This window comes from Podarcis cretensis (genome assembly GCF_951804945.1).
Source record: "Podarcis cretensis genome assembly, chromosome: 7".
In the NCBI taxonomy this organism is placed as follows: domain Eukaryota; kingdom Metazoa; phylum Chordata; class Lepidosauria; order Squamata; family Lacertidae; genus Podarcis; species Podarcis cretensis.
The window spans coordinates 46613154-46640428 of NC_137176.1; the positions used below are offsets into that span (position 1 = coordinate 46613154).

The window sequence follows — 27275 nt, forward strand, 5'->3', positions numbered from 1 at the left end:
CTGTAGCTAGGGAGTGGTGAGGTGGGCCCCTGCCAGGGGTGCAGGCGATGGGGGGAGGCACAAAATCGGCTAAAAATATGTCCATAAATATAAATATTGATTATTGCCTCATAAGAAATGGTTTTAAATAGAGGGTGAATTGAATGGGTGGAGGGGGCAGCGTTGGAGGAGAGGCAGAAAGAAGAGCTAATTTGTCTGTGGCTAGGGGGCGCAATCTGGACAGTTCTGCCAGGGGCGCAAGATCACCTAGCTACGGCCCTGAAGAAGATTCACTTTCATCCAAGACCGTTCTTATATACTTATGTTTGGGATTTCTGATAAATGCCAGCTAAGAAAAAGAGCTGAGAGAGCTGAGATCATTGTTTTCCTAGAAATAAGTTTGCTGCTTAGAAATTATTGGCAACACAAGTATATTAGTACAGGATTATTATAACAGTATACTATTATGGGATGGAACAACATTACACCACCTAACTAATTTTGCTTGAAAGGAATTCTATTTATGTCAGCGAAATATCAAGTAAATATTTTCAGGAATGGGATTATATCACCAAATATCCTCCATACCCATATGCTCTTCCTTCCACCTTAAATCAACAAGACAACTGTTGCATTATTGTATATGTCTTATGAAAATCTAGTTCTTGGGATACGTTGTTTAACCTATTGCACACGTTTAGCTGACAGAAATACTTTTAGATTACCACAATTCTTTTCTAAAAGGTTGTTGTCTTGGAAACACTGCCTCTGCTTTGTATTCATTGTCTCTGAGAATACAGATGATGATATTCTGGTACTGATGCTTCTGGAGGTATATAGACAACTAGTCCCCCTTGATGGTATTCCACTTGAAAACAACTGAACATAAAATGGTCAGGCATTCTAAATTATAAAAAAAATCTGCTTGATCTTGGGTAATAAAGCAAATACCTCACCCCCACCCCATCCCAGAATTGCTCCTAGAGATAGTTCTTTTTTTCTCTTCCTTCCTTTTGGTGCTCCTCTCTGTTCCAAGATAGGCCTGTCACTATCTCAAATGGAGATGACTTCTGTTAACTCAGGGGTAGGCAACCTAAGGTCCGTGGGCCGGATGCGGCCCAATTGCCTTCTCAGTCTGGCCCGCCGACGGTCCGGGAACCAGCATGTTTTTACATGAGTAGAATGTGTCCTTTTATTTAATATGCATCTCTGGGTTATTTGTGGGGCATAGGAATTCGTTCATATATTTTTTTCAAAATATAGTCCGTCCCGTCCCCCCATGGTCTAGAGGGACGGTGGACCGGCCCACGGCTGAAAAAGGTTGCTGACCCCTGTTGTTAACTTATGGATTCTATGATAAGGAGGTGATCTTCAGATAGGCCACCTTCTATCCCAAGAACACATCCCAGTCACGGGGCATTCCTTCTGCTCTGCATTTAAAAGCAATTGGCCTCATAGTATCTGTGATGGAGGATACACTTATATCAAGCCCATTTTCCTCCCCCTGTAGGAAGCCATTGCTTTCCTTTCTCCCAGCACTGGAAACTGAAGGTCTGTTTTGTACCTGTGTCCTCTGTCTGCTGCCAGTATTTGACGATGTCATGAAGGTAGCTCTGGGTTAAGATGGTTTGAAGGGAAGTGGGGTTCAAAAGTGTAGGGCATTTGTACACCTAGAGGTTCCTTTGTTGGTGGAGATTAATCTTGTCCTCCGCTCCCCAACCAGTCTGGGGAACCAGCATATTTGCAGTTGGGTCACCCACTTTCCTAATATATAGAATAAAATAGTGTGCATTCACAAGTAGAATTCTTTGGCTGTATTTCTTGGTGCAGATTTGAATACATTTCTATATAATGTGGAGAACTTTAAAAAATGCATGGGACTGATGAAAAAATAATTGATATCCTTTCCAAAAAAGAAGAAAAGACAAGGCAAATGTCTTAACACATGCCCAGAAAGCCAATAGAGTTCTGTAGTTCTTATCTTTAACATTTAGGTTCACCATAGAACAAATGGTCAGAACATGCAGATTGTCAGAACAAAAGTTTACTTATTGTATTGCTACATAGTGTTATGGGATATAGTTGGAGAATGGAGAAGCTGCAATAACCACAAAAACCTCAGACAAGTATCTGGTTTTCTGTTCTTGTTCTTGTAGTATGTGACAGAGGAAATTAGGTAACATTATTCTTCCTGTCATGACTTTGTTTCTGTTGCTCCCTAGAGGTGAAAATGCTTTGCTGAAATTTTGTTATGATGTTACTATATTATTTGTTGCTGCGTGCTTCAAAAGCCATATACAGTTTAGTAAACTGTTAACAAATAAATGAGCACATTTTGAATGCTTCATACAACTTTTGCAATTAAATGTAAAAATCTGTCAAGCTGATGGAAGTTAGCTCTTGAGAACAAAACATCTGGTATGTAAAATGATGTCCTCTGAATCAATGAACAAATTACTCCTTGTCCAGAATTAAGAATTCCTTAACATCCTTTATCTGTCACTTCTGCTGCAGCAATGAGCTTACTCTTTTATAGGCTTACTAGGCAATCCTATTGACCTGCAATGTCAGACACCTACTTTGGCCAGCATAGGTAGCCTTGATGCAACTTAATCAGGATCATAAATTTACACAGTAAAAAGTTGAAAGGGCAAAGAAAAATAGCACAAAAGCAGAATGCAGAAGCTATAACAGTTGAGGCGCCATTGGTGAGAGTCAGTATTACTCAGACAATCATGGTGCATCATGCCATTGACACCTGTCAGTTAGGCATAGATGAAACCGATCTGTACACAGTATAGAAGCACATGACGTTTTCCATCTCCACCTCACACATGTAAAGCATAGCCTGATACACGGGCACCCAAAAGCAATCTACACTGTGATGGAAACAACAAGATCCCTGCAACTCTGAAGCACCAGAAATCATTGCACATGGGAGATTTCAGTATTTTTATGCCTCTTGCATTAAAAGTAATAACTCCTTTGAATGTACAACATAAAGTGGAGGAAAGATGGCAGTATCTCACAGTACCCATGGCTCTATACCTACTGAAGGGGAGAAGGAGCCTTCTGCCTTCATGGGAAGGGAGGAACTAGGACTGGCAATAAGGGCAGCCATACCTGCACCCTCCCAGGAGTATGTCCATAATCTAGGGCATAATACTGGGAAACAGGAAATGTAAATTCAAGCCCCACCTTGGTGAATGGCAGGAACAAGGCCCAGCTGACCATTTGCATTCCTGGCCAACAAAGCATGAGCCATCCCTGAGTCTGCATTATGTACATCTCTCTTGGGAGTATGTTGCTAAGCTGTGATTCCTAATTGACCAACCCTCTTGGAACAGTATGTGCAGCCTGAGGAAACTTGTTTGCTGCTCAAAGTTCCTCAGTTCCAATCTTTGCACTTAGTTGTTTTTCAACAACAAATTGTTGCTTCAGTAATACCATCTCCATCACTTGGGGAAGACTCGTCACTTTCATTTGCTTGCTTGGTTTACATGGGCAGAGCCACTTCCTGAATGGCATATGCAGTTGTAACTGAAACATCATTAATCTCATAATAGTTATGCTGATACTGTTCTGAGACATAGGACCATGTGGGAGCAGCATTCATCCATCAAATAGTAGCAGAAAAACTCCACGTTGAATAATCTATGTTTATTGTGGGACTGTTAAGGTTTATTTGAAATTAAGTTAAAATCCTGGGTTTGGGCAACTCTGTATAATACTTCAGTCATGAAAGTTCATTGTTGGCCTTGAATTGGTTTGAGTTCATATTCCCTTCTTTCTTTCATCTTTTCTAAGCTGAACTTCATTCCCTGGTCTATCATGTTGTTTATTATTAGATTTCTAGGCTTGTTGGACATAAAGGCAGTGAACTAACTGACCAATGATACTATGGCAGGAGCTGAATGATGGCTGGAACAATAAGCTCTTTGAATTCAGAATAATACTTTGTTTATGGTGGAATGCCGTTCTTGCAAATTTCAAAAAGAAAATCGTTCTAGATTGGGCATGGTACATACACATCAGCACCTGCTGAAGGGAAAAGACCTACCTTGCGCATTTCTTCTCGTTGTTAAGTGTGTTACATGAGTGTCCACATTTTCTGTACATCAGTTGATTTTCGTTTCAGCCATTTAACAAGTTTCTCAACAACCAACAGCACCTAAGACTCAAATATTCCATTTCTTGGCTCTCATTCAAGCTTTTTATTACTCTGTGCACTTACTCAGAACATAATTTGAGAAGAAGGAGTTCAGCATCAGCAATACAGTATGATCGCAACACACACACACACACACACACACATTTTATTTGCACAAAATTCAATTATATGCGCTTGTTCTGAGGGCAGCAGTGACCTTCCCCCTGATGTAGGAGGCAACTCGGAAACAAGTGGTGAAACAAAGGTAGATGGAGGAAGAAGAAATATGGGCTTCTGGAAAGGCCAACAGAGAGAGCTACAAGCAAAACAAAATAGCTAGAATGGAGCTACAGCTTCTGCCTGCCTCTCTCCCTGTCTGCCTTTCTCCTCCCTTTCACAGCTGAGGGAACCAGGTTTCTTCTTCCTCTTTCTGCCTTCACTACTTTCCCCACTCATCTTGCAGTCTAGGGAACCAGTGGGGACAGGAAGGTCTTCCACACAGGACTGCAGACAGCTTTTTGCTATGTTTGATTTTGCGTATGAGTTGTGATTGGACTGTATACTTATTCACTCCAAATATCCTGATGACCTTTTCCAGTGGTTTCACATAAATGTTAAACAATATTGGAAATGATTGAGTCTCGTGGAATTCCACAGCAAAAATACCACAGGGCAGAGCAACTGTCTCCCAACACCACATTCTGGAACTGATCAATCAGGTAGGAGTGGAACCAACAAAATGCAGTGCTTCCAATTCTTACCCCAGATGGTTGATAATCAGAAGGATAATATGGTCATTGAAAGCTGTTGAGAGAATGAGCAGCGTTGCAGCTCATCTGTCATTCATCAGAGTAACCAGGGCAGTTTAATTTCCAAAACCAGGTTAGAAGTCAGAGCGAAATGGGTTAATATGTTTCATCTATGACTTGTCTGGAGTATGGGAGTAAACACCCAATCAGGCTCTTTGTCCAAGAAGAGAACGTTGGTCCTTAGTCAATAATTATACAGAATTTTGAGGTTTAGAGATATCTTTTTTAGGGGTCTCATAACTGCCTTTTTAAAGGAAATATATTTAATATACATGAGCATATTTTCAAATAAATCAAATACATATTTTGTGTTGTTGTTTTTTTAATGTGATTTAAGTCAGAAGGCCACAGAACTTTCAGCCTCTCCTGGAAACATTCTTTATTTGTATGCTCTTCAGCTAGCTTCATTTATTGAGAGACCCAGTGTGATTTTTAGAAAATCTTGCTGCAGTTTCTTTGTAACTGAAACACATTGTCAGTCTGCTCAGTCTTCTCCATGCCAGCCAACTGTCCCTTAATGAAGCAATTCAACTCAGTGAATAGGACTCATACTTTAAGGAGACAATTGGCTAGCAGAGAGAGTTCCAAATGGTTTAACTTTGCACAAGTGTGAAAGAGTTTAGTAAAAAGACACTGTCAGTTAATGTTGGCATAAGTTCTTACTATATGAAAACACTAAATTGATAAGTTCCCCATTTAATTAAATGTGAATATAATAATTTACAACACACTGTTTGTTAATTTTTTCTAAACAGTTTGAAAAAACATCATATATTTGTGATCTCAGTTGCCCACATGCAGATGTGGAAGGCTACACATGGGTGGCCTCCACATGGATCTCCTACCTTACTTGAACCCATTCTGATTTGCCAGTTTTGCACACAAAAAGCTAAAATCCCAAACAAAGCTGAAGCGGTATCTAACCTGCAAGTAAAAAGTATGAATAATGTAATGCTTCATACACAAATCAACATATTTACTCATCAGCATTCATGTAACATCACATAGCTGATCATGTCTATATTTCAGAAACCTGGAAGAATAAACAATAATAACATACCTTGTTAAAATTGTTTATCTGAGGTGGATCATTGTAAACTACTTACCATTTCTACAGAGGCAATGGAATTAAACACTTTGTGTAACTAAAGTAACAGAGCAACCCTATACTGATATTACATCAAAGAAGAGCTGCACCTCTGCTACATTGGCAAAACAGCAGCCGTATTCTACAGGTGCTTAGCTGGAGTGGGAAGAAAAACACAAAAAAATAAATAAAAACCATGTGCACCTAGCATATCCTAGAAACATGACCAAGGCTGTGCCAACAGTAATGCCCAGGAGTCACCTACTTCAGTTTATTTATCTTTTTCAAATTAATTAGCATTAACTTCATAGAACTTCACCAGTTCAATAGTACTGTTTATCAGTACTGAGGACATCTTTCCTGAGCAGGTTTTGAACTCAGTTACCTCTGTAAAAATGCAAGTAGAAGCAGCTTACACAACTGAGATGTTAAATTTAAAGATGTGAAATTACTAGCATGGATTTGTTTATTATTATTATTATTATTATTTAATGTTTAGAGAATAAAATTGCAAGAGTGGTTATTAAAATAGTCCATTTTAAGTTGATGCCTTAAAATGCAATGTTATTTTTTTGTATTCTTTTTATAACAGTTTTTAACTTAAAGGGCTGCTAAATATTGCACTGTGTGACTATGTACTTAAGAACATAAGAAGAGCTTGATGGATCAGGCCAATGGCCTATCTAGACTATTATCCTGTTCTCACGGGGGTCAGCCAGTGCATTGGTGTGAGTCCATTAGCTTGAAAATAACTTATGTCAGAGATCGAAGGGTCTTTATTAGTGTAATAAGGCCATACAATTTCAACCAGGCTCAAAATTATGAACTCTGCTGTCAACAAATTCAGCTTTTTATTCACCAGGAAGGCCATTCAGTTTCAGAATTTAGATGTCGAAGCCTCAGACACTTAGATCTCCAATTTGTTCTAAATACTTATCTAATGACTTAAGAAAGAATAACTTATTTAAATATTGACACATCAAAGTGATGCTATCTTTCTCTCTACAGAAAAGACCATGGGGTGTATTAAAAGTAAGGAAGATAAAAGTCCTACAATGAAATATAGGACTGAGAATGCTCCCGAACCCATTACTTCCCATGCCAGCCATTATGGAACAGATCCAACCCAAGCAAACCAGTCACCTGCAATAAAGGGATCATCAGTTAATTTTAACAGCCATTCCGTGACTCCTTTTGGTGGGCCATCTGGGATGACACCGTTTGGAGGAGCATCTTCCTCATTTTCATCTGTGCCATGTCCATATCCTAGCGGTTTAACAGGTGAGCATCATTTCAAAACTAACTCCAGATTCCAGCAGAGTCCCTTAGGAGTGAATTAACTAAACCAAAAGCTGCATGTGATTTGGTCTATACTGTGTCTACCCATTCATTTTCTAATCTCTGCCATGGTCTCTGGTCAAAAAGGTATTGTATTTTTTGGAAATTATAAAGCAATGTAGGAGAAAGCTTAAACTAATTCTGACCAGTGAAATCACCTGTACTTCACGCAGGTGTAGCCTAGTGATCTAACAGATGGGCATTACTTCAAAAATAAATTTGACTTAACTATGAGTTTGTACTTAAAAATATAATGATGGCAGGAGGAAAATGTTAATGGAAAGCATGCCTTGGAAGTAAAAACATGACTTGGAGACAGTAGAGCTGGAATAGGGAATCAGTGGATCTGCAGGTGTTGTATGACTACACTCAAATCATTGGAAATAAAATATCTAATGTTACCTTTTAAATGAAAATGTCATATATTGATTTACTCTCTCTGCAGAATTCAGAATTGTTTGGTGGTGCTTTGGCATGGGCTAGAGTTGAGTGGTTGAGACCTGCACAGTTTTTAGAGTCTTAGGGAAAGACAGGGACTTGAATTGAATGAAGAAATTGTATGGAAACCCTTCTGTTTTTAAGATTGTGCACAGATAATAACTTTCCAGTAACTTGGAGACAGTAGAGCTGAGATAGGGACCACCTTGGGCATGAGCTGCTTTGGCTCAGAAATGAAACCTTGTATCACCTTGGAAAATCCAATACTTCATATGGAACCATTCATTGTAACAAAAATATCAACAAATGGCTGCATTTTTAACTATTTGACAGCAGTGGATGGAACTTGCAGGCATAATAGCACTTTCTAAGTGGATGAAGCCCACCAAATTTTAGAGTGAGGCTTTGGGGCTTTTGCACTAGGTGCAATTAAACTTTGCTAATTTATTTAAGAGGATGCATATACTTTTTATTTCTTTACAGAAGTGGATGGAATTTTATGTTGGTTTGACCTCCTCCCCCCCCACCCCCAATTTCAGACAGATAGGTGCAGGGCAGGTTATGCAAGGAATGTCTTTAAAGGCGGGAAAGAACAGACTTGCATATCACTCCTGTGGCTTTTCTGAAGAATTTCTCTGAAAATGGCATTGTCAAAAGATGCCAAAATAATATGTAGAATTTCATAAGGATAGGCACGGGGTGGGGGGTATGCAAGGGGATGGGCAGTTATTAAAGTGTTTGGCAGAAAGGAACTAACTTACCCTTCTGTGTGTTTTTTTTGGGGGGGGTCAGTATGTAGAAAACAGGATGCGGGTGGCGCTGTGGGTTAAACCACAGAGCCTAGGACTTGCTGATCAGAAGGTCGGCGGTTCGAATCCCTGCAACGGGGTGAGCTGCCGTTGCTTGGTCCCTGCTCCTGCCAACCTAGCAGTTCGAAAACACATCAAAGTGCAAGTAGATAAATAGGCACCGCTCTGGCAGGAAGGTAAACGGCATTTCCATGCGCTGCTCTGGTTCGCCAGAATCTGCTTAGTCATGCTGGCCACATGACCCGGAAGCTGTACGCCGGCTCCCTCGCCAATAAAGCGAGATGAGCGTCGCAACCCCAGAGTCGGCCACGACTGGACCTAATGGTCAGGGGTCCCTTTACCTTTACCTTTATGTAGAAAACAGCATGGAGCATAGAAGGAGAGGTGTGGGGAAGTATGATAGATGAAAAACAGTTTGTGGCTTTTCTTTTTGATTTCTGCTTAGTTGACACTTCTCTCCCTTGCAGAAACACCATGATTGGAAGTAAAAAAGGAGCCCTGGGGAAGCTATTTTCCACTTAGTCAGTCACAAAACTGCACCCTCTACTCTCCCTTCCCCCTGTCCTTTTTGGAGATCTTGAGGAAATGTTATGATTTTAAGGAGGCAGTTCTAAGTTCTCTGGGACCTCTGAAGCTTCAAAGCAGCCATGAGGCTTCACTGACTTTGTTTAGGATGCCTCAGAGGACACCTGCTTCACCTTAAACAGCACTGAACCTGTCCCTGGCAGCCCAATTTGGCTTGGGATATGTCTGAACCAAACCCTGCTGAAGATTTAGGGCATGTGTTTGTTTGTGTGCTAAATGAGCATCCATGGGATAGTCACTTGGGAAAAAAGGTGACAACTTTGAAATGGCTCTTTTGACTGGTGGTGCATCCATTCCTTATGCTATTAATTAATTATATGGACCACTTCATTTTTAGAAATGGGGAAACTTCTACAAAAAATATAGAAGAAAATTTCCAACCTCACATCACTGCTTCTACGCTATCCAGAAAACAGAAGTGTATAGATATTTTATATATATTTCTAGACATGCTGATTACTAGAAAAATCTGAAAATTAGACCTTTTTGCACATAACAATCACATTTACCTCATAATGACGCCAACATTCCAGTACAGAGCAACCGAAGCCACACATGGAATGGAACGTCTGGAGACTAGAGTTCCGCTTTCTCTTCAAATTTGGATTTATGGGTACTTCCAGTATGCATATTTGCTTGCAGAATTCATGCTTCATTCATTCATTATTTTGAAAATATCTGTCATGTTCCAACCCTTTTTTAAAAAAAATATCCAAACTGAATAGCCCCCAAAGGGTTTTCTATTAAAAAAAAAATCTGCTGAAATTTCCCCACCCTCACACATTATGTTTCGACAGTTATGTTAGTTTTGCTGGATCAAGGGGATAATATGGTTGCAGTAACAGGAAATCACTCTACAACAATGATCATCTGTACTCAGTGTAAGTCTTTAGGAGGAAATGCATACATGTGTACAATGAATTTCCTTAGACCACTGAGGGGTAAAAAAAAAAGTTCTCTCTTAAGCTAAATTGAGATTGAGTATTTACAGTGATACCTTGGTTCCTGAATGGCTTAGTTGTCGAACAGATCGGCTCCCAAACGCAGCAAACCCAGAAGTAAATATTCCAGTTTGTGAACGTTTTTTGAAAGCCGAATATCCGACGCAGCTTCTGCGGCTTCCGATTGAGTGCAGGAAGCTCCTGCAGCCAATTGGAAGCCGTGCCTTGGTTTTTGAACAGTTTCGGGAGTCAAACAGGCTCCTGGAATGGATTAAGTTCGAGAACCAACTTTGTACTTTGAGGGCTCTGTGAAAACTGCAACCATAAGGATTAAAAAAATCTAAGAAGTTTATCCATAGCGTGTGCTGTACTTCAGGAATTTTCTTAAAGAAACCCAGCAAAATTGAAGAGGTGGCTTGTTTTTAGTATGTGGGCAGAGTTTGCAGCCTGTATTTTCTGTTGAACTGATACTTGCTTCTTCTTGAAATGTGATCTATACAAAATGCCAATTTGAGGCCTTTCCTGAAATGAACTGTGGTAGAGTCTTAAAATAAAGCATACTGCAGTAAATGTATCTGCAATATTAAAATATGTGCATTTGAAAGCATTGTGCCAAAGTAGTGAATTCAATGAGAGAATATATAGCTACCATCTGTAGAAAAATCAATTAAATTGTTCTTTACAATCCATTATAGTGATCACAGCACTATCTTGTTCTTGTCATCTTTTATTGAAAGTTGCAATTCAGACTGGAAGTTTAGTTCTGGCATCTTGTGTGCTCTGGAAAAATATGGTCTCTGTGTGTGCTGAGCTTAGCTGCCTATGGGGAGAAAAGAAAACATGGGGCTCAATAATGGGAAACAGATATGTCTGCTGATTGGAGTTGCTGAGTTAGAAAGGGTGCCATCATCTGTGTCACTTGCATTCCTTATTCTTCAAACTTAATTGCTACTCTCCAGTTGGCAGTTGGAGTAAGAAATAGTCACTGAAGCACATCACACACACACACACACACACACACGTGTGTGTGTGTGTATATGGAGTTCCTACAAAGCTCAACTGTGCTATTTTGTTTTTTCTCCTTCCTGAAGTGTTTGAAGGACATTTGAGGGTCTGAACACACATGGTAAACGTACAGCTAGAACCCTTGCCCAGTCATTTATTGTAGAGCCGTATTTCTTGAGTTTTTAAGCATGCAATGTAGTCAGCCTGTAGTAGAACCATAATGTGAAATTCAGCTCTTGAGTATTAAAGCAGTAGGAGCTAACCAGAATTCTTAAAACAAATAAATTGAAATTGGGCAATGTTCCCATTGGAAAACACTTACAGACATTGCATTAGATCCAGATCAAGAAAATAGCTTTTAGTTTCCATTGCAGTAAGTGGAACTTACCGTATTGGCCTGAATATAAGCCTCATTTTTTTTCCAAATTCAGACCGGGAAAAGTTAAAGTGCGGCTTAAATTCACGACCTTACCAAAAATTGGCTTTTATGATATCGCTACTGAAACAGACATACGGTAAAACGGAATGGGTGTGAGTGCCTGTGGAATTTTAAGGGAGCAGCTTATATTTGGGTATTGTCTTTTTTTCTCTCCCCCCACCCCTTGAATTTTAAAGGTGCTGCTGATATTCAGGTGTGGCTTATATTTGGGTCAATATGGTACATCATGACTAATATTTCACATGGATTTTAGTAGGACCTAGGTGCAATGAAGCTCGTCTGGATGCAGCCCATTCTTCCCATTCAAATTACCCTCAAGATGAAATTGAAAGAACACTTTATATGCCTCCTGTTTAGCAAAAGACCTGATTTTCATATTTTTGCTTTTCCTAAGGTGGTGTTACTATTTTTGTGGCCTTATATGACTATGAAGCCAGAACTACAGATGACCTTTCATTCAAGAAGGGTGAACGGTTCCAGATAATCAATAACACGTAAGTATTTTCAGCTTCCTGTTGACCTGACTGCACATGTTAGGCGTGTGTAGCTGTCCACTGACAGGATGGCTACTGACTGGGATAGCTCAGTTGGTAGAGCATGAGACTCTTAATCTCAGGGTTGTTGTTTTGAGCCCCACATTGGGCAAAAGATTCCTGCATTGCAGGCGGTTTGACTAGATGACCCTTGTGGTCCTTTGGTTCTGTGGTCAATGGTAGGAGCCACTTTTATGCACACCATGCATGCAGGAGGGGTTGGATGCAAAAGGAAACTGGATTGCATCCGCTGTTCATTTTAGGGGTCAGGATTATCTCCAAAACAATACCACCATCTTGTTAGCTGCACCGCCGTCAGAAGTGTGGAGAGTGGCAGCCTGGAAGAGGGCATTTTTCTGCAGCAGCCCCTAAATTATGCAACTCCCTTCATTGCATAGTTTATGCCATTTGCAGAAGTGATGCACTTCTTTACTCTGTGCCCTTTAACAGTTAAGGTTTCTTATTTTGTGGGACCCAAGTCTTGCTGAATTCATATTGTTCTAACCCATTTGGAATAGTTTTATGTGCTTTATAATTGTAACAGTTGTATTTGTTTTTTATAATTGTATAATCTTACAGTGGTGCCCCGCAAGACGAATGCCTCGCAAGACGGAAAACTCACTAGACGAAAGAGTTTTCCGTTTTGGAGGTGCTTCGCAAAACGAATTTCCTATGGGCTTGCTTCGCAAGACGAAAATGTCTTGCGAGTTCCTGCGGGTTTCCCCCCCCCTTCCCCCCCTTTTTCTAAGCCGCTTATCCGATAAGCCGCTAAAAGCCGCTAAACCGCTAATAGCGCTAATCCGATAAGCCGTCAATGGGCTTGCTTCGCAAGACAAAAAAACCGCTAGACAAAGAGACTTGCAGAACGCATTCTTTTCGTCTTGCGAGGCACCACTGTATCTTTGTAACTCATCCTGTGACCTTATAGTGAAGAGTGGGTAAGAAATAAAAAAATAAAGGGCAGGTAGTAGATCTAATTATATACGCACACACACACTATCTATCTATCTATCTATCTATCTATCTATCTATCATCTAATATGCATATATTATGAAAGTTTTTGCCAAATTGGAACTTGCAGTAAGATACTTCCAAGTCTTCTGAGATTCCAAGTCTCCTCTAATAATGAAACTGCTTTTTGACATTCAGAAGATGATCATATTTTATTCCCTAATTGAAGAGTTATTTTTAAAAGTCACTTTCCATTATTTTCCAGAGTTGAGAGGACATTCTGTCTCCTCCAGGGCTTCCTAACCTTGGGAAACCAGAGCCTTTCAGGATCCATTTTCTAGATTCATCCTTTCCAATTATTGGTCAAAGGTTTACTAGAGGCAAGGTGGAAATTGACCTTTCTACTGCATACAGTTGCCCCTAAACAGGGGGGAAATTACTTGTTTCTAGTGCAACCTAGTTGAGATTCCGTTTTCCTAAATTTCAGTAAGGCCATATTAGCTAAGCCAGGACTGAAGATCAGTTTATGTATGCATGTCATTTCACTTTGCAAAGTGACTTATTGTTCATGTATATTCAGTGTAATACCTTTTTTTTTCCCAGGGAAGGAGACTGGTGGGAAGCACGATCAATTGCAACAGGAAAGAGTGGCTACATTCCTAGCAATTACGTAGCTCCTGCAGACTCCATTCAAGCAGAAGAGTAAGGCATTGTTGTGTCCTTGGTCAGTCATTTCACCCATAACCTTTCAACAGAATTATAGGCAGAAGACTTATAGGCAGACGAAAGATTGTCCCATTCCAAGTGCCTTGAGGGACTAAATGAAACCAATCTCTTAATAAACATTGTTTATATTTTAGCTTATATTTACATAACATACACCAGAGTTTTGGGAACAGTATTTGCATGTGTAGATGCTGATGCAATTATTGGCCCATCACAGCCTGCAGATATTGGGTAAGGGAGAAGCTAAATTATTAATAGATACCATTTACAACAGCTTTGGGGCCAGATTCAACTACTCTCTCTCATGCTCACCCGCTAGCCATGAGATGGCTCCAAGGTTTTGATTATTTGTGATTTTCATATGTACATGCAACCCTTGGAACTGAAGTCCCACATAATATGAAGGATTATTGCACATGCATAATCTAATGCTGATAGAAGAATGCTCTACAATGCTTGTGTTGTTTAACAGATTTTTATATTTACCAATATTTTTTACATTCTATCCTAGTTACTAAGGGCAACAGGGTCATGGAACACAGCTAGATGGCTACACTTCCATTGGGAAAGTGCTGGAGTACTACTTGTAGATTATGAAAGTAACCTTCCATTAACTTGCTGTGGGTGGAATTGAATAATAGTGGTTGATGACTCATGCATTAGCAAGTCCTTTGACATAGATACTCCAAGAATTTATTTATCATGCAGTGTTTGTTGCTATGAATTATACTTTGTTATCTAAATCTTGGGTGAAAGCAGTTCGTTCTTTTTTTTTTTAGAATAATTTTTATTCGTTTTTCAAACACATAATAAAAACAAAACAAAACAAAAAGCGAAAAATCAAAACACAAACAAAAGCATACAAAACATTTAAACCAATATAACTTCAAAATTATATTTTCATACCCTTCTTTCTTTTGACTTCCCCATACCTCCCCATTCCTGCATCCTTGTTTAGTGATTCTTTAGCAACCCTTTAGTCAATTATCCTGATTCCCTTTCATTAAATTTCCTTTAGTTTTTTAGTTACAGCTGCAATTCTCTGCTTCTTACCCCATGACATCTTAGAATTCCTCAATTTTGCAATAGTTTTTAAGGTATATTTTAAATTTCTTCCAGTCCTCTTCCACTGTCTCCTTCCCCTGGTCGCGGATTCTGCCCGTCATCTCAGCCAGTCCCATAAAGTCCATCACCTTTGTTTGCCATTCTTCCAGAGTAGGTAGTTCTTGCATCTTCCAATACTTCGCCAGTAGAATTCTTGCTGCTGTGGTGGCATACATAAAGAAAATCCTATCCTTCTTTAACACCAATTGGCCAACCATGCCCAAGAGAAAAGCCTCTGGTTTCTTAGGAAAAGTCCACTTAAGGACCTTCTTAATTTCATTATAGATCATTTCCCAGAAAGCTTTAATCTTTGGGCAGGTCCACCAAAGGTGGTAAAAAGTGCCTTCAGTCTCATTACATTTCCAACACTTATTATTGGGCAGATGATACATTTTTGCAAGCTTGACTGGGGTCATGTACCACCGATAGATCATCTTCATAATGTTTTCTTTTAAAGCATTACATGCAGTAAATTTAATACCGGCAGTTCTTTCTCTCTGTATTGCTGCATTTTTAAGTGCTTTTAAAAAAAGGCTTTGCATACTAGACAACCAGTTTTTGTCTTGCCACCAATCCACTCTCTTAAGTCCTCTGGCATGCATAGTGATCTTAGGAAAGGGTGAAACTGCATCTTATGATGGCGCTGAAGTTATCCTCACCCGGGTTTTGATGCAAACTTAAGGAACTTGTTAAACACCACATCAGATGAGAACTCGCAAATTCTTATCTGGCTCAGGTCACGATCAAATTTGGAGAGGAATTAATGGCTTCCCCCTTAACGCAATTCCATTTACCATTTGCAAGGAGGCAGCAGGAGCATTGAGCATACATAGGGCAAGGGAGAAAATTAAGCAGAAAGGCTTTGTTCCTTCTCCCTTTCTGTTTTCCTGACATGACAGTAAGCCTGGGGAAATATGAGACAGGTAAAGTCTCCTGTGGGGTACTGCAGTTGCAGCAACCTTTGGGAGAACTAAATTGCCCATGACCACTCTGCCTTTGTACCCAGCGCATTGTTAATGAAAGAAGGAGAAAAGAGATACCCCTCTCTTCTTCTCCCTCTCTACAACTTCCACTGCTGCTACCAGATTTCTGGGTAAATGTAGGGAAGAGGAGTTGTGCTGAGTGTGGTGGACTGATAGGACCATCAAAGGCAGGCACTAATTTTTTTATTGGACGTTTTGTTTGACTTGGAAAAATATTTTCAGTTTTTTGGGTTTTTTTCCCCAGGAGAACTTGGATAATATCTAAATTAATCTGGGGACAATTTTAGAAAGCTTTCCCATCTACAGTCTTATCTCATTTCCACCTGGGCTATGGGGAAAGCTAGAACTAGCAGAAGACTCCTTTTGCATACCTCAGTATGAATGAGCGCCCGCCCTGTGGAACACCCTCCCTTCAGATGTGAAGGAAATAAGCAGCTATCTTCTCTTTAAAAGACATCTGAAGGCATCTGTTTAGGGAAGTTTTTAATATTTAATTTTGTATTGTTTTTAACACTCGATTGGAAGCCGCCCAGAGTGGCTGGTGAAACTCAGCCAGTTGGGGGGGTATAAATAAATTATTATTATTATTATTATTATTATTATGAGAAGGAACCATGTCTATAGTTTATTTTTTAATCTATAAATATTCAGTTGCATAAGTTTAATTTTGTTGCTTGCTTAATGTTTGTTTCTATGCTAGTCAGGAGTGTTTAAGATATGATAGGAGACAAAATGATATGTCACACATAACATAATGTGTTTTCCAAATTAATAAATAGTTATAAATATTGCCTCGCTTTAAAATACTGTTTGATATGCTTGACATTTAAAAAATACCACAAAACTACAATGAAACAATGAATGTTAAATGAAAAAATGTAGGGGAACAACAAAATTACATTGAAGCTACAATCCAAAGACTGGCTCAGCAAAACCAGTGATTGCATTAGTCCAGTGGAATTTTTAACTATTTTAATTGAGCAGTTAACCCCCCTTGTCATTCCACAACTGTGGGCCACAAAAGAGTTTGCCATGGGGTATGAGAGAGTGGCTAGAGTTCAAGAATAAGAATAAAGACTTAGAGTATTACTGGGCCTTTGGAACAATTTCCATGGTTCTTAAACCATAGTCCATAAAGAAGGAAACCATACTTCCTGTTCAAATAGAAAATATTGCAGGTTTATAGTAGGATCAGTGTGGAAAGCCATATTCTTATCACTTGAGATGCAATGCAATTGACTTTTTTTTGTAAAATGTTATCTTTACACTGCAGTATTATCCAGACTGTTGCAAGAGAATCCTTATTTGACCATATTTTTTTTTCCTTTGAATTATCTAGATGGTATTTTGGTAAGATGGGCAGGAAAGATGCAGAGAGATTACTTTTAAATCCTGGGAACCAACGTGGTATTTTCTTAGTCCGTGAGAGTGAAACCACAAAAGGTATATCATTAATTTTGTTATTTCATAGGGCAAACAACTATTGTTGTTTATAAATACATTGACAAAAGCAAAACTTTACTTTTTTACCTTTTTTTAAGGTGCTTATTCCCTTTCTATACGTGACTGGGATGAGGTTAGAGGTGACAATGTGAAACACTACAAAATTAGAAAACTTGATAATGGTGGATATTACATAACAACTAGAGCACAATTTGAATCTTTGCAAAAGCTGGTCAAGCACTATACAGGTAAGTCTTAAATCTTCCAGCTTCATATATAGCTGCAGAAATGAAAATATATAGAATCAGATCTTAATATTCTTAAAAGATGTATAAAGAACACTTTTGGTCTAATGAGAGAATTTATGGAAATGACTTTTTGTTGTTGAAAAATGTGACTATCTGGGATTTTTTTCTTCTTCTAATTACCAGATCATGCTGATGGCCTGTGTCATAAATTAACAACTGTGTGCCCAACTGTGAAACCTCAGACACAAGGTTTAGCAAAAGATGCCTGGGAAATTCCTAGAGAGTCTTTGCGGCTAGAGGTTAAGCTGGGTCAAGGATGCTTTGGCGAAGTATGGATGGGTAAGCATTGCACAGGGAAGGGTCATAGTTAATTGGTGCATCATAGGCCCTACATGCAGAAGAAACAAGGTTCAGTCTGGCTCCTCCCATTTGCAAAGGATCTCTGGAAGGAGGGCTAAGAAGACTTCTGCCTTAAGGCCCTAAGAGCAACTGCCAATCAATGTAGACAACCCTGGACAAGGTGGACCATTGATCTGATTCAGATTAACACTGCTCATCGGTTCATGAAGCATGAATAAAGGGATTTTAATATGATTCTCTCTATAGTTTTCAAAGTAAAACAAAGAGAAAGCAGTTATAGGTAACTGATTAGTGTAATGCTATTTATTTATTAGATTCTGAAAATCTCTCTCTGCTGTAACTGACAGTATAATGCACTGCTTCCATAGGAACATGGAATGGAACTACAAAAGTAGCAATCAAAACACTAAAACCTGGTACAATGATGCCAGAAGCTTTCCTACAAGAAGCTCAAATAATGAAGAAATTAAGGCATGATAAACTTGTTCCACTTTATGCTGTTGTTTCTGAGGAGCCAATCTACATAGTCACTGAATTCATGACAAAAGGTACTTGTTTCTTCTTAGATGGATACAAAAGAGATTGAAATGGAAATATTTTGTAAATTCTGTTGTTTGGTTTGCTGGGTCTCCCTTACAAATAATTTGCTGGTCTTTAAAGGACTGACATATTCTCTTTTTTCTTTCTTACATTGTCACAGTTTTAACTGCTTAGCTGTTTGGTGTTCCATTAGGAAAAATTTGGCATCAATAGTTTGCTTCAATATAAAAAACATAAAATAAAGATTCATTTAAAACTATTTCAGATAAGACTTTCTAAAACAGGGTCTGCTTTGTATGTAATGCTAAACAATAGTTCAGTGTTACATGCACAAGTCTCAGGTTCACGCACCCCACTGTCCTTTCTTATCTGGCTGTGACCACCATGAGTCAATTGGAAGCATTTGCTTCCTTTTTCAACTAACCACTGTTTGTCATCATGTCTTAACAGTCTTAATACTTCCAATATCCCCCTTGTAGCTATGCAGAAGGAAAAGTGAGGGAGAAGACACAAGTACAAAGCTCATGAACATAACATTAAACTGTGATTTAGTGCTTTGTGCAAACTCAGCCTATATGTCAGATACAGTCTGACTTCATAGAGTCTTTTGCATCTGAAACAAAAGGATAGTTCTTGTACTGCAGACATGCTGATCTGTTTCCAATTTAGCACTTGGTGCATCAGCTGAAATGAGGCCAAGACACAGGCTCCTGTGCTCCCCCTCTTCAGTCTCCTCCACATGGTCCAGAAGAGGATTTGGGCAATATTTAGTTATATTTTCACAGAATCCCAGCTTGTTGTTGCATATGAACTAGTTTAAAAAGCTAGTTTCATAATGCAGAGTTTAAACTTTTAAAAAGTTATAAACCACCATCTTTGATTTTTAAACAACCATGTGCTAGTGACATAGAAGAAAAAGACTGGGCACATGAATCTCATTCCAGCTTCTCCATATAGTGCTCAACCATGACTTAGCATAGTGTTGTGTGCGAACACAACCATTGTCAATTAATGTTGCCTTCTGTATGTGAATGCACATGAGTGGATGAAAACTTATGCACTCAGGTGCATAGCAGTAGTAGATGAAATTTGAACTGGCTTCAGTTCCATTATTTTCCTAGCTGCTTGCTGTAAATGTAGAAACTGCTGTTTTATAGATTCTGGTAATCCAGTCTCTTTGCAAGAGGGAGAGCTCTGCTCAAATGCTGCCTGTGACTAATAGATAAATCAATACTACATTTGCATCCATTTCCACAGGTCACTTGTTTGTTTGTGCATATGTGATGTAAAATTGATGCCTCACAAAGTTATGGAGGTGGTTGCTTTTGGGGAGTCTCATGTTCAACCAATAAATTTTAAATGGCTCTAAATTAACAGCATTGAGCCTCTCATCCAGATAAACCCAAGGAATTAGCAGCAGTAGCAGCACTGCAGTCCCTTCTATCGATTTCCTTCCTTTTGATTCTGTCAGTGTTAGGTTTGTGCAATATGCATGAGACAACCCTATTTTCAACTGAGTCCCTTGCAAAATTATGTGAAATCATTGTGTTTTGGACACTATTGTGTTTTGCAAAGAATATTATCTATGCTAACAGATTCCATAGCTGAGAAAACAGCCTAGAACTATTCCCTGTAAATTACTTTAATAATGTCTCGTATAAGTTTCCAGCTGCACCTAAATAAATGCACTAATGTCTTTCTGCAGGTAGCTTGCTAGACTTTCTTAAGGAAGGAGAAGGGAAATATTTAAAGCTTCCGCAGTTGGTGGATATGGCTGCTCAGGTACTTCTTTAAATCAAGAGAGGTCATTTTGCTAGATTATTATCTTGTTACAACATGGTAGTATTGGGTAACATGTAGAAAAGGTTGAACACAACAGTCTGCTTTAACTAGTGTATAGCTTTTTCCAGTTTATGAAGAACTTTTAATTCTGTTGCAAAATAATAATTACTACAAGCTTGAATAGAATATATGCATAGTTAAGTCAAAAAATCTTAAATCTAAAAATGGTAAAGATCTAGTGTTATGTTTGTAAAATGTAACTTAGGCAGCTAAACAAGAGCAAACATGTTTATTAGTATATGTTAAGTATTTGGGAGGCTATGCGCTGTTTTGTTAATATACAGTTTTTTAAAGATTGCAGATGGCATGGCCTACATTGAAAGAATGAACTACATCCATAGAGACCTCCGGGCAGCTAACATCCTTGTAGGAGACAACCTGGTGTGCAAGATTGCAGACTTTGGCTTAGCAAGGTTAATAGAGGACAATGAGTACACTGCCAGACAAGGTATATCTGTTATTTTGTTATATTTCTTATTAACCAACAGAATTAATTTGAGAGATTTAAAATCTAGAACCACATCTGAGTTCATGATCAGCAGGGCCTAAGCATAACTGTTTGGGGCCCAATACACGCTTGTAACATGGGCTTCTCTCACACACATATTACAGTTGCATACCATTCTTGCAGTCTCATGAACCATGAAATAAAAATTTCTATTTCAATTCTGAAATTGCATTTTCTATATTTCTGAAATTACACCATGTCCTACACTGGGGCTTTTTTATAATACCTGAACCCCATCATTGCTTTATTTATCTAACATTAGATCTAGCTTGAAGTTCAGAAATGTCATTATTTTGCAATTTGGGGGGTTGGTCCTAACAAAGGTGTTACCCCATCAGTGTTTGATCCCGCCTTCCCACAAACCTGCAAACATTTTATAAGGTTATTTAAATGTTTATACTTCTGGCCTTTTTCATTGTAAAATTATGAATTCTCTCCCCAGAGTCAATCTTGCAAGTTCACACCAAAACTACTTTTTATACTTCTATCCACTTTTAGGGGCCAAATTCCCAATTAAGTGGACAGCACCTGAGGCTGCATTATATGGTCGGTTTACAATTAAATCTGATGTCTGGTCATTTGGAATTTTGTTGACAGAGCTTGTAACAAAGGGTCGTGTGCCATATCCAGGTAAAAAAAAAAAAGAATAAGAATATTGTTGTTTGCTTATATGGTATCTTGAATGTGTGAGCCAACTCACTGTTCTATTTCTTGCTGTGTGTTTTTTGCTTAAAAATTCATGCAGTGGAAGAAAGCCTGTTTTATTCACTAGTATTCAAAACTGGTTTGTCTCCAGCATTGTTTTCACATGTGAACAAGAGTTCACCACTAAACTAAAAGTACTGAAGATTAATTTGTTAGTTTAGTTAGGTGGTTTATGAAAGGACTGGAGCCTATAAATTATACTATTATTGACTTTGGTCACCTCAGAAAATCAATTCTCTAGACAGTATACATACCAATATGTGAAACAAGATTACACCACCACAATAATACAATAAATTCAATGCTAAAAGCTGTCCCAGCATGAAATAAAACAAATGTCCATCACAGTAAACAGAACATTTCACAAATAAAAGAGCTAAAACCAACCTATCAGCAAAGACTAATATGAAAATGATATCAATAGGCCTGGGGGTATATAAAAGTTGTTGCAAAGAGAGAGAAGGTGAAGGAGCCTCAGGTTTCTGGGGAAGAACCTGGGTGAGGAGAGCCGTGGGAAGGTGAAGACCCTCAGTCCTTGCAATTGCCTCATTAGGGCAAGACCTACCAGGGAAAGTTGCTCTGATCACTAGGCTTGAGCTGTTCTGGTTTCTTTGGAGTTAACTTCACTTACACTGGTTGTTTTTTTTGCTAACCTGCCCCTGACTCCAGCTCCTGACATTATCTATAGACAAAACTGCAAACTGTAGTTAACAAGACAGTGTCTATTCATTTCAGATCTCGGTTTGTCACCCCCTAAACAAATCAAGACTTATGACTGACTTCAGGTTTAAAAACTCAGACAATCGTAGCTTAGTGACACAAACCATGGGTTTGCATTACATCTGAACCCAGCCAATATCTTGTTTCAGATACACCCGTTATTCATAGATTCTCAAAAGGCCAGAAAATCACTGGCCACTCCTTAAAAGCTCTTCCATGTTCTTGACTATAAACCTCAATCCATATTGTATAATTTTAGGCATGGTAAACCGGGAAGTTTTGGAGCAAGTGGAACGTGGCTATAGAATGCCTTGTCCTCAAGGATGCCCAGAATCTCTCCATGAGTTAATGAAACTGTGTTGGAAGAAAGATCCTGATGAAAGACCAACATTTGAGTATATTCAATCTTTCTTAGAAGACTATTTTACTGCAACAGAACCACAGTACCAGCCTGGAGACAATTTATAAGTCTTTGGCCTACATTCATTGCACAAATCTGCCAAATATAAAATACTTCCAAAAAAAATCCTTGCTGATTGGAAGGACTCAGAGGAAAGCAAATTGCCATTTGCATGCTCTTGATGGCTAGCAAACTGGAATTCCATAATACAATTGCACAAAACCACTTTTTAAAGTGTTATACCCAAATGTACCAATGATGTGATATTTTCCTTCCTTATTCTGTCAGGGTCCACAAGAAGCATACTTTAAAATTGGTGGTAAAATGAACATTACCATTACAGTTTATAAGAGTGGCACAGCTAATCTGTTTCTTTTTCTCTTGTCTTATCTGTACTGCAAAGGGAACACCAGCAGTTAGATAAACTTCTGAATGGAAATGTTCTGAGAATAAGAAAGGAGGTGTACGGGACCAAACAATTCATTTCCAATTTTATAAAATGCCCTGTGTCCAAAAACTGAGATAGCACTACAGTTGTGATCTTGAGACCCGACCCATTTTACATTGATTTAATTAGGATAGGAAAGTATTCTTTTAAAAACCAGACAATTTATGATAAACTTGATTAAATTGTAGACCTCAGTAGTGGAAGTGAAGAGCATTAATGCACTGTAGAGATACTTTTATGTTAATGTAACTGGAAATTAGTATATGCAAGTTGATCTCCCCCACCCCACCCCTGTTCCTGCTTTACTTTAATTATAAATGATAAAGGTAACCACAAGTTGAATTAATGCAATCAGGGGGAAAGAGAAAGTCTCATCATTCTTTCAAGAGGTAGCCTTTCAGAGAGAAATGCCCCATGAAACATGCCTCAATCTTGTGAGATTCTTTCAGGTGAGAGAGAGAAAGAGAGAGAGGGGGAGGAAGAGGTGGTTAGTAGCTACAAACGCTTCCTATAAAACATTGCTAGTTCAGGGATTCACAAAATTGCACTTCTGCTTTTCTTAAGAAGATACTCTTATGTATCATTTACAAAGTATTTATGGGAAAAAAGTGTGAAAAGTTGAGGAGCCCAATATATTTAGTATTAGATTATTGACAGCAAATTATTGATGGTTAGTTGGCCCAGCTGTTGCATACTATATTCAAGCTCCAAGCCAACAGAGCATGCATACAGAGCAGGGTTTGCACATGGACGGGCTATTTAGAAAAGCCAGACACCCACCAATAAGTGGCTGTGTGTGGAAGGGGGAGTGGTTGGTAGGATTTACCATTCCCGCCCCCCCGGGCTTTGCATATTCACCCCACTAGATGCAGCTAGTGGCAAGCGTGGAGAAGCCTTCTTCTACCTGCCTGCATATTGTCCTTAGTTATATTTGGAAGTAATAGTAGTTAACATAACCTCTGACATATCAAGCAATAATGTGCCGTTGGCATTGTTCGAATTTGCCAATTTTACTTTTAAAAAAATTCTGCACAACAAACTTTTTCTGTGAAAATTATGATCAACATCATTGTCATATCAGACAAATCGTATGGATTTAGTTCTTAATGGTTACATTTGTTGCATCGGGAGTTTTGAATTATGCTCCTACAATATTTTTTGTAAAACGGTGCAATTATGTTGCATTTTCCCTTATCATTTATGCACCCCTAACTATGAAATTTTCTAAGGGTTTTATGTAGAAAATAAATTATGGGATTGTGATTTTTCCTGTATGTTAGAATGGGTAATGCAATTACATTTATGTAATAATGCAACACATCAGTAAATTATAATGATATTGATTGGATGTTAATTAACAAATGAAACAATTCATTGTAACAACATTTGTATAGTGAGGAAATAAAAAAACACAACTTTATGAGCCAGTTCATGAAAAACGATTATGTATTTTAAAATGAATGCCCTCAGTATCTAGAACTTTCTTTGTGATAAGTCTTTTACCTCAAATCTTTGATGTAATTAAGCTGTTTCGGCAAATAAGAACTTGACACTGACATACTTTTTTATTAAAAGTAATACAATACACTACCAAAATTAATTATTTTTATAAAGTATGTTTTTAATTTTGTTTAACAGGATTGATTTTAAATTAAATTCACCCAAATTATAGCAGCTTATCTTTTAAAAAAAATAAAAGAAAAATCCTGATAGGTTCCTGGGCTGCTTTCTTAAGCCAGTATGACAAAGGGGTGAGTGCCAAGGAGAACAGGGTGCAAATCCCCACTTGGGATTCATGCTCACTGGGGGTCCTTAGGCCAGGCACTGCCTCTCAGCCTAACCTACCTCACAGGGTTGTTGTGGGGATGGGGGAGAGCTATGTGTGCCACCTTGGGCTGAAAAGGGCAACCTAGAAATGCAATAAATAAATAAATAAAATTTGAACATCACTTTAGAACTCTAGAGGGTTATAAGAATCACTATTCTGTTGGTGTTTCATTTTGCATTCTTCTAAACATTTTTTTCAGCAGTCCATATAGACTATATCTTGCAGATGTCAGGGCTTACTTAATTTCTCCCCCCTAGAATATTAATTACTTTTCATGAATTATTTTGTCAGTCCTGTTTCCGTATCAGTGAGCAAGTGAACCCTTCTAAGATACGCTCTGAACTGTTTCCCCTTACCAATTAACGATAAGAAAACACTAACGACTACTTTGCTCCATGTGGATGAGGCGTCTTGTGATATTATGAATGTTTTGTTACTAATTTGTATACTTTGCATCGGTTCTTGGGCTACAGTCCCAGGACTGCAGCAGTATTTGTCGATCTTCCCTGCTCCAGTACTTTGCCAAATAGATCAGAGACTGAACTGTACCATGAATTGAATAGTATCACTGCTATGTGTGTGTGTGGATCTCAGGATTCTCTCCCCTCCACTTCCTTCCACATGTGTGAGCTGCATTGGTAGATGTTGGGGAGTTTGCACCCCACAGCAGCCTCTTGCATGAGTGGTGTGTGTGTGTGTGTGTGTGTGTGTGTGTGTGTGTGTGTGTGGTTGTGGTTTGCTCCTCAGTGGACTGGGAGTGGTAAACATAATTAACTAAGAAAATTATGCAGAAACACAGCTGAAAAGAATGGATGCCACCATTTCCTTGTGTTGCTCCTGTTCATTTCAAAGGGATCCGTGCTGGGAAAGTTCCCAACAGATTGTGCTGTTGGTTATAATTTCTCAGACACTACTTCCATGCCATCTCAGCTCATTTTTAATGCAAACGACACAAAAGCTTAGTTTTGTGCATTGTTTCCCATGTCTTCTTCCACAACCTCATTCTTCATTCAATATTGTACAGCCAATCCCACATCTCCAGTGTACAGAAGTGCCGCTGTATATTATGACTGTAGAAATCCTAGTATACTGTTTTCTAAACAAAACAAAACGACGATGCAAACTTTTTACATGTTTTCAACTACTACATTTATTGTATTTTCAGCACTTGCGCTACTGTAATCAATCATTTAATAATGATTTTGATATTTTAATGGAAACAGTTATGTAACATTTCTGATCAAAACTGTATTGCAAACCTTGCCCATCTGTTTTGTTGAAGCTACATTGTGTGGTAACTTTTCATTTTTAAATTTTGGTTTGGTTTTCCTATCATGCTGTGTACACAAGCTTAAATATTTTTAATATTTTATTACTTTTGCATAATTAAACTTCCTAAAGTATAATCATTGTGTAGTGAATACTGTTTACAAAAACAAACAAACCATGGTTTAACATCTGTGGAAATCTAAGTATAACTCATTATTCCTCTATTCAGCAGTGGTGCTTATTTATATTACAGTCTATTTGTTAAATGTCATATTTTGCTAGATGTATGTCAATTCATAACCACAGCCCTTTCCTCAAAAATGTCTGATACGAAAGTTCAAAAAATAATAGCTGTGACATTGACAATTTGTATTTTCAGACAGTATCCAGGGCACTCTTCCCCATACAAATTTCCTGGATTAAATCAACTTTTACCCAGACTTATTGAAAGTGGCCACTTATTTGCCTCTGAATCTTATTGAAGTAGGCTATAGCATTAAGGTAATTTGTAGTAGCACTTCATATTCCTATGAAATTATATCAAAACTTCTTGCATATATATCCTATTAGATGAGGTAGTGAAACCTGATCCAAAAAGTCCCCACTTAACAACTCCCTACTATTTTGGAAGATGCTCATTCCTGAAACTTGCTACTTCCACTGATAACTCCCAAACGTCTCTTACCCCTGGTTTTGCTGCCTCCTTGGCCAGCTGCTGCATTTGTTCTAGGCCAGTCATTTGTCTATGATGAAGAGCAAGTGAAATACTGTCAAGGATAAAACAGCCTTAGAAAATAATAGTTTCCTTGCGGAGAACACAGAAGCTTGGGGAAATCTCAGGATAACAGTGCTGCAACCAGTTACTAGAAATTGGAGAGAGATGCAGGGATGATCTTTCTCTACTCTCACCCCTTAATTTCAGAAGTACAGTAGACAAACTCCCACACAGCTCAAGGGAAAGAGACACAGCTTTGCTTCCTGCTAATCAAGCAGCACTATATGCAGTTTCAGCAGAGACAAATATCCACGGGGTTGTTCCTATGTCTTATTTATACCATCTATTTGCAGTCTCTCTTTCTTTCTGTC

The 27275-nt window shown here is 38.5% G+C and overlaps 1 protein-coding gene and 1 long non-coding RNA gene across 4 annotated transcripts in view; one reads left to right on the forward strand and one right to left on the reverse strand.

The window, feature by feature from the left end:
* YES1 (YES proto-oncogene 1, Src family tyrosine kinase) overlaps nt 1–26326 on the forward strand; it is a 31104-nt gene extending 4778 nt beyond the window's left edge. Inside the window, exons 2-13 of one of the 3 annotated variants that reach the window (XM_079982726.1) lie at nt 7034–7306; nt 9993–10076; nt 11975–12074; nt 13669–13767; nt 17218–17321; nt 17420–17569; nt 17753–17908; nt 18298–18477; nt 20175–20251; nt 20606–20759; nt 21318–21449; nt 22504–26326. In XM_079982726.1, the coding sequence (XP_079838852.1) occupies nt 7042–7306; nt 9993–10076; nt 11975–12074; nt 13669–13767; nt 17218–17321; nt 17420–17569; nt 17753–17908; nt 18298–18477; nt 20175–20251; nt 20606–20759; nt 21318–21449; nt 22504–22712 (1710 nt within the window). In that variant the 5' untranslated portion in view covers nt 7034–7041 and the 3' untranslated portion in view covers nt 22713–26326. Of the gene's footprint in view, nt 1–7033; nt 7307–9809; nt 10077–11974; nt 12075–13668; nt 13768–17217; nt 17322–17419; nt 17570–17752; nt 17909–18297; nt 18478–20174; nt 20252–20605; nt 20760–21317; nt 21450–22503 lie in introns of those variants that run through there. The other 2 variants (XM_079982724.1, XM_079982725.1) reach the window with 2 other exon arrangements.
* On the reverse strand, nt 2008–4118 carry LOC307219839. The gene is made up of 2 exons (XR_013840593.1): nt 4040–4118; nt 2008–2197 (listed from the first exon to the last, which is right to left on the reverse strand). It is a non-coding gene; the product is annotated as an uncharacterized lncRNA (long non-coding RNA).
* Nucleotides 26327–27275: the final 949 nt, after the last annotated feature.